The following is an 11,444-nucleotide window of genomic DNA, read 5'->3' on the forward strand; positions in this document are numbered from 1 at the left end:
ACTGCAACATGATTAATCATAGATATGACTAAAGATGGTTCGAATCCCGTATTTTCAGAACTCCTGCGTATAATAAAATAATTTAACAATCGAACAAATTAATAATAAATGAAACTGTATTTATTCTTCATTCATAATTCAAATGAACCAGCATTTTCCTAGCCTAAAATGGCTACATAGGCTTATATTCCCAGATTTTAGAATACAAATAAATATTACTAAATCTACGCAGATAGGAAATTCAGCTTTTTTAGCTAGCACAATGATGAATTTTATCTATCACAGTCAAAGCCCTCAACAGAGATAAATAAACAAGATCAGTCCATAGTGAATATACGTGAAGCAATATCATCTACAATCCAGTCTATTCCTTTTAATAAATGCTCTCCAGTAACTGCACTACAATCCAAAATTAGCCAGTGATGTGTTTTTATTTCATCCAACTGTAGAGCCTATAGTAAAGCAAAACAGATATCAGCAAATATTCATTAATCGATGTCATTTTGATAATGAAATAAACCTCAAAACTAACATCTCTTATTTCGGCGTCAGATAATGCTCCAGGTAGATCTTGCTTATTGGCGAATACGAGTAAAGTTGCTCCAGCCAGTCTCTGAAAAATAATCAATCATTCATAAATTATAGACTTGAGTAAAATTCTGAATAAATCATGAATAGTATTCAAGGGCAGAAGTGGACCGGATGGACTAGTCGACGCCCTTCGCTATGTGCCTTCAAAAAGTCTGAAAACTTAAAAGGACGTGAAATAAATCTAATCGGGATGCAAGCGCCTTTTTGTCCTAAATTTTCTGTGGGAGGGCCACCAGAAACCATTTTTCGTGCTTGGAGCCCTCGTATTGCCCTTTTCAAATTTAGTGCCCATTCTAATTTTCACACCTACCCCCTTCTAATAATCCTACATCCACCCTTGGGGGAATAATATGTAATTTTCTACCTCTTCTAGTAATAATGTGGATAATTCCTTTTTACAATCGTCAAGGCGTCGTCTATCAGCGCTGTCTACGACCCATATCAATCCATCTGTACTTTCAAAATAATTCCTCCAGTAAGACCGTAATGATTTCTGTCCACCGACGTCCCAAAAGTTCAATTTGAAACTATAATTTTAAAACAAAAAATGTCACTGATTGAGACGATTGTTTTGACGGATTGGAAACAGTTTTCACTTTTGACTTACCCTCGATGTTCTAATGTTTTTATATTGAAGCCTAGAGTTGGAGATATCGTGTCGATGTCTTCGCCATTAAATTTTTTCAGTATCGTAGTTTTTCCAGCATTGTCTAGACCACTTTTCAGAGAGAATTGGTCAAGAAATTTAATGAAGCCAAATACTAGGTGATATGTTAATGTTATATTTTCATTTTGGCAATTTAATTTGACATCATCATGTCGTTTTATAATATTCATCTCCTTTGATTGTACTGAATTGGATGAAGAACTGAATTTCAATATGCTGGTAGACCTAAATGAAAAGAATTTTAATGAAACCAAAGCCTGGCAAAAACGGTTTTTAAGATTAGTAATTTCTGCCAAAAAAAGGCAAAAATTGATAAGCTAAAAGGATACAGCATTAGAAGCCTCATTTCTTTCTCCTTTTGCTTCATCTTCTTGAGAATTGTCAATAAACCCATGATTAGACTGATGATAGAAGGCTACAATCCTGTTAGAGTCGAAAAAATCCCAAAATGTTCCCAAGAAATGATAATTTTTCATCTAGGGCAATCTTAAGACCTGCTGCATATGGCGTCACAAGCCCCGAGGCTTGTCACGCCATATTGGGGCCTGACACGCCATGTGGTAAACGTAAAATGAAAATCAAATCCTATGCAGGAGATGAAACGTCGACTACGTCTCGCGGGTTTTTCTTCCGAAGTTGAAATATTCGGTTGGATATTAATTTGTCTTAGATGATTTACAACGTATTATATATACATAATAAGAACTACATATTACATCGCATTTACACTAAAATGAGTTTTACAGAATAGAAATTGATCGTTGTTTGTTAATCTAATGCAGTGTACACACATTTTGAAACACAATTTAAACAATCATATATTTCGCCAGCATATGAAAAATACAAAAACATTACATATATATCTACTGAATGAGTTTTACAGAATAAAGATTTTAATTAACTATCTTACATTAACTTTTTATTAACTATCTTATGAATCATTCATCTATTTCACATGATTTGTTGATCAATTAGTCTTAGAAGAACATGGATAATGTTAGAAAAACATATATGGTGAGCCAGGCTCAAATCTAGTGTGATCTGCAGTCATATGGCTCCTAAAATCGCTAAGCCTTCTACATGGCGTGTCAGGCCCCAAACGGTCTGCAGAATAGCTTCAATTGAGACATGGCTTGAGAGGACCCGAAATAAATGAATAATTGTCACTAACTAACATAAATGTTCAAAGATTAATCATTCTATATGGTTTGTCAATCATTTAGTCTTAGAAAAAAACAAAAAGCTCCTAAAATCACGCTGTCTTCTACATGGCGTGTCAGGCCCCAAATGTTCTGCAGCCAATATAGCGTGAGAGGACCCGATCGGTTTTCTATGGAAGCAATTAATTGTCACTAATCATTTCTTTAGTGTCAATTAGTTTATATATTGTCCATGATTTGATAATCACAAAGTGTTAGAAAACAAAACAAATACTGCTAGAAAAACCGCGATTTGTCTTCTATGGCGTGTCAAGCCCCGAATGTTCTGCAGCCAATATGGCGTGTCAGGCCCCAAATGGTCTGCAGAATAGCTTCAATTGAAACATGGCGTGAGAGGACCCGATCAGTTTTCCTACAAACAAATGAATAATTGTCACTAATTATCATAAATATTCAAAGATTTATCATTCTACATGGTTTGTCAATATTTAGACTTAGAAAAAAGGCAAATATTGTTTCAAAAAGCTCTTAAAATCACGCTGTCTTCTACATGGCGTGTCAAGCCCCAAACGGTCTGCAGAATAACTTCAATTGAGACATGGCGTGAGAGGACCCGATCGATTTTCCGAACAAACAAATGAATAATTGTCACTAATTATCATAAATATTCAAAGATTTATCATTCTACATGGTTTGTTAATCATTTAGACTTAGAAAAAAGGCAAACATTGTTTCAAAAAGCTCTTAAAATCACGCTGTCTTCTACATGGCGTGTCAAGCCCCAAACAGTCTGCAGTCAATATGGCGTGTCAGGCCCCAAACGGTCTGCAGAATAACTTCAATAAAGACATGGCGTGAGAGGACCCGATCAGTTTTCCTACAAACAAATGAATAATTGTCACTAATTATCATAAATATTCAAAGATTTATCAGTTTGTCAATCATTTAGACTTAGAAAAAAGGCAAATATTGTTTCAAAAAGCTCCTCGAATCACGCTGTCTTCTACATGGCGTGTCAGGCCCCAAATGTTCTGCAGCCAATATGGCGTGTCAGGCCCCAAACGGTCTGCAGAATAGATTCAATTGAGACATGGCGTGAGAGGACCCGAACGATTTTCCATACAAACAAATGAATAATTGTCACTAATTGTCTTAAATGTTCAAAGATTAATCCTTCTATATGATTTGTCAATTATTTAGTCTTAGAAAAAAAAGCAAGTACTGTTACAAAAAGCTCCTAAAACCACGCTGTCTCTACATGGCGTGTCAGGCCCCAAAGTGTTCTGCCGCCATATGGCGTGAGAGTACGCGATCAGTTTTCTATGGAAGCAATTAATTGTCACTAATCATATCTTTAGTTTCAATTAGTTATATATTGTTCATAATCATAAAGTCTAAGAAAAAAAACAAATACTGCTAGAAAAATCGCGATTTGCCTTTTACATGGTGTGAGAGGACCCGATCAGTTTTCCGTAGAAATAAATGAATAATTGTGACTGATTATCTTAAATTAGTACAATAATCATTAAGTCTTAGAAATAGGTTTATAAATCGTTGTTTCTATTTTGTTCCTATGTAAAAATATACAAAAATCGCTTATGTAAATGTAGCTGATGATCTCCTGATCGTCTCGCACCACAACGGAAACCTGTGAAAAACATATTCGAAGAATTTTACATAAAAATCTTTCGATATATATGCATCTGAATATAGTTATGAAGTAAAAACGGGAGATAATTTTCTTTCAAAGTGGTTGCACTGAACGGAATACTTCAAAATAACGTATAAGTACATATATTTAGACAATATTTAGTAAGTATATATTTAGACAATAAGTTAAGAAAAAATAGAAATTTATTACACATTGATACCGGTACTTGAAATTATCTCATTCAGGTTTTACACGTCGTATCGGACTTAAAAACGTGGTCCGTTCGACGCGAACATATATCTTCGTTCCGCGTGAATTATATATAGTCTGCATTTTACTCGGGGCTTGTGACGCCATGTCAGATATGGCGTGACAAGCCCCGGGGCTTGTGACGCCATGTTCTGCTGATTCTTAAGATTGACTTCACTCTAATTTTTGGGAATTTACAAAAGCGGAAGTGCATACTAATTTATGGTAAAACTGTTTACGACAATTGATTGAATTGATTTGTTGGCTAAGTTCAGTTGATGATTTAACTGTTTAATGCGTGTTTGTTCCTAAAGATGAAGTCTATGATACTCGCACTACTTTCGACTGCATTTCTGTGATTGTAAGATATCGTGGCCTAATTTATAGCGAGAATACTTGCATCGATCAGGCGGGGTTGAAATTTTGGACGGGTTGTTCAAAGCAATTCAACTTAAATGAAAAGACTTTATTCCTTAAATTTTTTAATGTAAATAAATTGAAAAAATATTACTCCCTAATCTTTGTATCCTATTTTATATTACAGAGTTGAGCGATTTACTAGTAGAAAATATTTGCGTGACTAGTTGCTGAATAGCCTACATGAAGTGCGAAAAAGCCATCATCGACATCACAAAGGATGGATAACAATAACGATGTTGAGAAATTAATGATTGAACATTTCGAAAATCTGCTATCCATGAACGATGATGCCTTAACCGATGATCTGTTACTATTATCGCTAGAAAACCCACCTCTATTCGCAAACGAAGTAGATCTCGGACAGACAGAACTTTCCTCTTTAGAAAGATTAGCCGAAGAAACGTATAGAAAACTAACTGCTAATGACAGGTTAGCAGAGGGTGAGGACAAAAATCAGAAACCAATTGTAGAGAGAAAGATTTCATCAGAGTCGAGTGGTTGCTGCTCGCAAATACAATCTCAAATCAGCACAGATGTAGATTCATTAGTTTTAGAAAATGATTCAAATGCATCAAGTGCTGATCATATTCTAAGTGGTGAAAGTAAAGAAACTGACGATACCGGATATATAACTAATAGCGATTCATCTATTAGTATTTCTATAGACTCGTCTCATCATCCGTCAAACGATGCTTTGCTACAGAAAATAACAGAGATAAATTTTGCGTCTAAATTTAAAAGGAAGCCGGAATTCGAAAGGACTGATGCCGCCGCAGGTTTTGAAAATTTTACGGCGAAATCTAGCGCAGCGCCATTGTTTATTACTCGCGGTATCAAAATCAAACCTTCTGATAGTCCGATATTAAAACCTCGAACGTCAAATGGTGGATATTTTAACGATCCATTTTTGCCAGTGATGGATGAGAGTGTATTGCCAGCGTGTGAATTCAACGATGATAGAGACATTCTAGAATCTATTGAACCTGAAAACTTTGTTCTATTCGGCGACGATGAAACATTGGCGACTGCTTTCGCAACATTAGACGTGGATGATGATGATGATGATGATGATATAAGTATTGAACCCGTTTCACTATCTACACCTACTAAAGGAATAGCCGTGCCTACATCGACGTCAGCTGCGTACATTCCTAGTGTATTACCTACATTCAGCGCTAGTACGACGTGTAGGCATAAAAATCCAGATTCGTATCTGAAACACGCGCAAGAAAAAACAAAGACTAAATTCCTACGAGATGCCATGCAGTTGAGTCAGAATACACCGCAAACAATGTTAGGAAAAATTGATTCTTGTGTCAAAGAAACGTACACTAGTGATCAACCTAGTGTTACAATGTCATTCTTCTCTTGTAAGTCACTATTCTTAACTCTTATAGAATAATAGAAATTTTACGGTAATAATTGCTAATTTTAGTCTCTTTGTTCGAACTTATTTTTAGTAACGTCAGACATTTGTAATGATGTATGCATCCCAAATTTACCGAATGCAAGAGCTATGAAAAATAATGAAGAAGACGAATTACCTGATGATTATAGAAGTCTGATAGATATGGCGGTTTATTGCAGGGAAAGCTGTGTATCATGTACAGATCCTGATTGTAAAAGGGTTAGTTCTTGCATCTCTTATGTATAAAGAGGTCGAGTTTATTTCGGTAATACGAGGAATATGGTTTCTTCTTTAGGGACAGAAGTTGATCGATCATTTAATGGAGCATTTAATGACCGATGACGTTCGGAAAGATCGACAGAGTATTGCTATGATAAACCATTGGATCGAACATAGCGAAGCAGATTGTATACAATCGAACTGCAGTATACCTTGGTGCCTTTTCTTTCAAGAGTAAGTACACAAATGAATTTAATACGTCTACAGTATTTTGTAAAAACTAAAGTTTCATTACTAACGTATTATTTCCAGATGTGAAGAAAATGAAGTTGATGATCCAATTGTAATGTTGAATTTATTGTATAGCGTTGGTACTTTGTATTTTACAAACATTTATTGTAAAAATGAAGTCTTTTATCGAGTAGGTTTAGCCATTTAATTTGTCTGAATCTTATTTTAACACCTACCGGTAATGCTTTGTTCTTATCGGCATGGAAACTTCAATTTTTAGTTTGACAATGAAATACCAGAGGACAAACGATTTATAGAAGGGGTCGATTGGAAAACAATTTGCAGACATGGAAGGTTTGGTAACAGTGTCAGAGCTGCTTATGATAACAGTAATATCCCATCGTGGATTATTCACAAGGTAACTTTGAATTTTGCCTACAGTAAAAGATTTCACAATTCATTAAACAAAACAATTATAATTGCTATTATTTCAGGTGATGTTTGACAGTGAATTCGATGATATGTCGATATTTTACCTTTGTTCAAATGATATGAGCAATCATATTGTCAATCACTTTTGGGCGTTACTACAAGGATGTTTTCTCAGCATTTGTGTGAAATATGAATCTGGTAAATTTTAAACCGATAATCACGGGTTCAAAATAAGATACACATCGCATAATGTTGTCATCTATTTGGTTTTTTAAGGAGGAAGTTTGAAGCAATGGCTTGATTTCCTCGGCTGTGGATTACCGGATGAAACTACTAAGCTTTTCTTCGGACAGATGCTCGAAGCGTGTTTATTTTTACACGCTGAGAAAATTTACTATCTTCAATGGATTTGTAAGTAAATTGATCAATTGATAGTGTAGTAGAGATAATGTTTATTTGATCGCTTCGTCTTGATGAAAAATTGGCTCACTTGCTCCTGATTTCCAGCTAAGAATATCGTTATAAGTGATGACGGTCGCAGAGTAAAACTTTCATACTTCATGCCGAGAATTCATCATAAACCACCCTGGAAAGAACAAGTGTATATTTTGATGGGGCTTCCACCCGAAGTTATTCCACCAGAGGTACCGTAATTGCCATTCTTCCTATAACCCTCTCAAGGGCAGCATGAAATTCCAGCGGATGAATCTTAATGTTTTGTATTATTCATATTTTGATAGATCTATGAACAGAAAGAACCTGTTGAAAAGAGCGATAGCTGGGGATTAGGACATATATTATACGAGATGATTACTGGTACGAATATACATTTCGAACACAGACATAAATCGGAAGCAGAACGTCGTGTAATTGTACGTATTATCGTCATATTAAACGGCAATACAAATTTGAACGCATTTTTAACTCATGAAGTTCATACATTTCAGGTAAAACAGTCAAAATTACCAACAGTACATGTTAAATGGCAGGATGAAATCTGGTCAGAAATTGTCGATAAGTGCTGGAAAGTACGTATGTTGAAAGTTAAAGAAAACATACTTAACTGGTATTAATATGTTCGTACTTATTCAAGGACATTGTTTATGTATTTCTAGATTGATGCAACTGAAAGACCGACTGTGTCCGATATCAAAAACATTGTTTCACGACACCCATAACCCAATGATTTACGTATAGCAAACTCTGCAACAATAGAACGTATACGATCCACGTGATACAACATTGTGCTAAAACTGTCTCAAATGTCCAGTTTATTTTTTAATCAATTTGTTCGACTTTTGAGAATGTACTGCAGTGTAAAATCTCTTCAGTGTACCACGTTGCTTTCATGTGTATGTCCTAAATGAGTAACTGCTGTTAAGATGTATTTCATTTTATTTTGTTAAGTGTTCAAAGATGATTGTATTTTGCTCAAAGTATTTAAAAGTATTATAAAACCAAATCTTATTTTGTAAATACACGTACATGTATTATGTAAAAAATGTATAGTTTTCTAAATAAATGCACAAGTATTAAAAGGGAAATAGCTTTGCAAATTATTTTATTATTAAGTTTTTACCAATAATAGTAGAAAGTAGCGCTACAAATGACGTACCATTCATAGGATGGACAAAGGTCTCCTCGAACTGAATTGACATTGAAGGAACAACAACATTCAAATTTTTCAAGGATGGAATGTTTTTATTGTTAAAAAGAATGCATTACCTAGTCACCATTAAAAAAGATTATGCCTGTCATTAGGGCAAAATATATGTATATAACATTTTCTGACCATTAACAAATGATGTATTCATCTTTAGCTAAACAACATAGCGATGTATTATGATTTAATATTTTGGAAATACAAATTAAATATGGAATGTACGGAAAATAAATAGATAGAAACTATATTTATATTTTTATCAATTCAATGTGAAGATAACCCTATGGACCTGCTGCAATTCAGTTCGAAAAATCAACGACCACCAATGATTTACAAGCCAACTTGATATGAGATTCAACTTAAATCCTGGTCAACAGTATTGTAAAAGATAGCTGTGACCAAACAATGTGTACAAATTAAATTATGCTTGGATATCATGACAAAAAGAGCATGTCTCAATTGTGAATAAACATCAAAGAAAATATATGCATTTACATCTACAGTAAACTATTGTAGTCCATACGTCTACTGGAAAAAATACGCGTAATTCAGCATACCAATGGATCAATACATTGTAAACAATGAATACCCGTAGAATGTATGGCACTGTTCGACATTAGGACATATTTCTAATTTTAACTCCCATAAATAAGTACACATTTTATCATTATACAATTCCCCACGAATGTATTGGCCCCTAAAATTCCAAAGCTTATTATTTACACTTTTTTGGTGTATGATCTAACCACCAGCTTTCAGGTTTGAGAAACTTTATCATATTAAATTCATCATTTGGGACGGGAAACATTTCCCCGTGGATTCTAACCTGCTTCAAAGGCTCTTCCATGAAGTAGGTAAAGAATCTGGAATCAAACGGATCATTTAGCACGCAAGACCACATGCTCTGGAGACCACCTTTACAGAGCCCACCGAATAAATTGCGAAGCCCAATTAATCGCGCATATTCAGTATTATCGGTTAGAAAATACTCGCCTATCATGAAATTATAATGAACGTTAATTCCCTGACCTGAAAATGTATTGTAAAATGCACTCAAACCGTGATTAAACAGATCTTTATCCAAGATGCAAAAGTCGAATACATTATCCCATGGTACTAATTTGCCATCGTTTAACGCCCCATATAAACTTCCGTGACATAGCGCGTAAGTGACATCGAGCTCCTTCAAGATGTCCGCAATTTTTCTGGCAAATTTCAGTTTTCTATCGATCTGATCGTCATTAAGTTTGCAGACGGTTTTTCTGTTGTGATTCAGGTGACTGAAGTCGTACGACGCCATTCTCCGATGTTCGTTTAACACGCTGGCCATTAAAAACAACGCGCCGAAAGTTACAAAATAAATTATCCATTTCAGTGTTGAATTCGATTGCTGTGGATGGTGGAGGGTACAAGTCGTACCTTGAACTTTCAGTTGCATTATTGTCGGCTGTTGTTTCTTAGACCCAGTAGGCCTGTTATGGACGGCTGCCACTATGGTGTTGGTTTTATCAGAGGCCATGAAATCATGACTGTTTGCGGATATTCCTCGTTGGTTCGGCTCCTGAAATGAAATTTAAGTTTTCATTAATTCATTGAATAACGCCGAAAAGTCATATTATTATTTCTTGATAAGTTGTTAAAGAATTTCATAGAAACTTTTTTATGCCTGCAACCAATCGATGTTGAATATTTCAACCAGGAAAGCACAGGGGCACGTCACGATAGCTGGGCCTGGGGGTCCAAAATTATAGGTGGTACCTCCTCTATGACTATACTAGTCCTAGACAGGATACTGGGTCAAATCTTTGATTTTGGACGCCCAGCTATTGTGACGAGCCCCCCTGTGCAGGAAAGTGATTAAATACTTTAGTAAAGATCAATATCTTTCAGAATTACCTTCTTTCGAGCCGCAGAATCAACGATTTGCTCCAGTAAAAAATAAAACTCAAGATATTGTCAACAGGAAATGCTCCACATGACATTGCTAATCCGCGCTACAACATTTCTTAACCCGATTAATGTTACTCACCTACCGCAGTAGGAATATTGCCCAATTGACCTGGTTCACATTTTCACCGCCAATGATATACATAGGGGCAGCACTTGACGGTTACAGTCCGAGCGGCGGACTCAACGGATACTCCCACATTGTTTTGATGTTTTACTAAACAATACAAGGTATATTTCTAAAAGGAAATATACTGCGACAGGTGGTTTTGCAAAGTCATTAAAGATCATGATCAAAAGCCTCTAAGGATACAATTCTACCGATTTTGGAGGGAGAAGTCATAAAGAATGAATAAATTAATGAAGATTAAAAAATCGGAAGTAATACACGAACAGTTTAAAAGCGGAAGCACCCGTCGCGATAAAATGAAGATTTAAATATTACAAAATCATTATGAAAAACGGAATGAAAAGAAACGAATGCTACCGTCGATAGTATTCACGTACAAATTGTAGAATGAGAATAGAAAATCAATTGAATACAAGTCACGAGAAGAGCAAAGAGATTTAGACAATCAATCCGGCGGCTTGAAATAAAGAAACTGCTTAAAATGAATAAACTCGAATGCAAGATCGTTGTTTAATTACGAGGGTAGACCTAAGGTTCATATAAATCTATATTTTTGAATTTAGAAATCAGGGGATCTAAAAATAGTATTCATCATTAGCGGGACGTCGATTCAGCAATTAATTTTTCAGGGAAGAGCCGATCAGCCATTCCCGAAAGGGAATTGCGCATCATCCGT

General features: G+C 35.3%; 3 protein-coding genes across 4 annotated transcripts; 1 reads left to right on the forward strand and 2 right to left on the reverse strand.

The window, feature by feature from the left end:
- Window positions 1–130: 130 nt before the first annotated feature.
- LOC141909503 (ADP-ribosylation factor-like protein 2) lies at window positions 131–2,001 on the reverse strand. Its single transcript, XM_074799909.1, has 5 exons — window positions 1,588–2,001; window positions 1,199–1,309; window positions 956–1,118; window positions 533–613; window positions 131–452 (listed from the first exon to the last, which is right to left on the reverse strand). The coding sequence occupies exons 1-5, from the start codon at window positions 1,650–1,652 to the stop codon at window positions 318–320; spliced, it is 555 nt and encodes a 184-aa protein (XP_074656010.1). The 5' UTR covers window positions 1,653–2,001; the 3' UTR covers window positions 131–317.
- A 2,592-nt stretch (window positions 2,002–4,593) lies between these two features.
- Window positions 4,594–8,562, forward strand: LOC141898087 (uncharacterized). Of its 2 annotated transcripts, none has more exons than XM_074783893.1 (12): window positions 4,594–4,679; window positions 4,863–6,108; window positions 6,199–6,365; window positions 6,442–6,599; window positions 6,678–6,786; window positions 6,877–7,014; window positions 7,091–7,226; window positions 7,305–7,439; window positions 7,536–7,672; window positions 7,769–7,900; window positions 7,976–8,056; window positions 8,144–8,562. In XM_074783893.1, the coding sequence occupies exons 2-12, from the start codon at window positions 4,956–4,958 to the stop codon at window positions 8,204–8,206; spliced, it is 2,409 nt and encodes an 802-aa protein (XP_074639994.1). In that variant the 5' UTR covers window positions 4,594–4,679; window positions 4,863–4,955; the 3' UTR covers window positions 8,207–8,562. The 2 variants fall into 2 exon arrangements, with proteins under 2 accessions (XP_074639994.1, XP_074639995.1); XM_074783894.1 differs by having other exon boundaries at window positions 6,208–6,365.
- Window positions 8,563–8,751: 189 nt separating this feature from the next.
- On the reverse strand, window positions 8,752–10,657 carry LOC141898092 (uncharacterized). The gene is made up of 2 exons (XM_074783901.1): window positions 10,588–10,657; window positions 8,752–10,252 (listed from the first exon to the last, which is right to left on the reverse strand). Exon 2 carries the CDS (start codon window positions 10,208–10,210, stop codon window positions 9,407–9,409), a length of 804 nt encoding a protein of 267 aa, XP_074640002.1. The 5' UTR covers window positions 10,211–10,252; window positions 10,588–10,657; the 3' UTR covers window positions 8,752–9,406.
- Window positions 10,658–11,444: the final 787 nt, after the last annotated feature.

Source organism: Tubulanus polymorphus, chromosome 1, assembly GCF_964204645.1.
Source record: "Tubulanus polymorphus chromosome 1, tnTubPoly1.2, whole genome shotgun sequence".
NCBI lineage: Eukaryota > Metazoa > Nemertea > Palaeonemertea > Tubulaniformes > Tubulanidae > Tubulanus > Tubulanus polymorphus.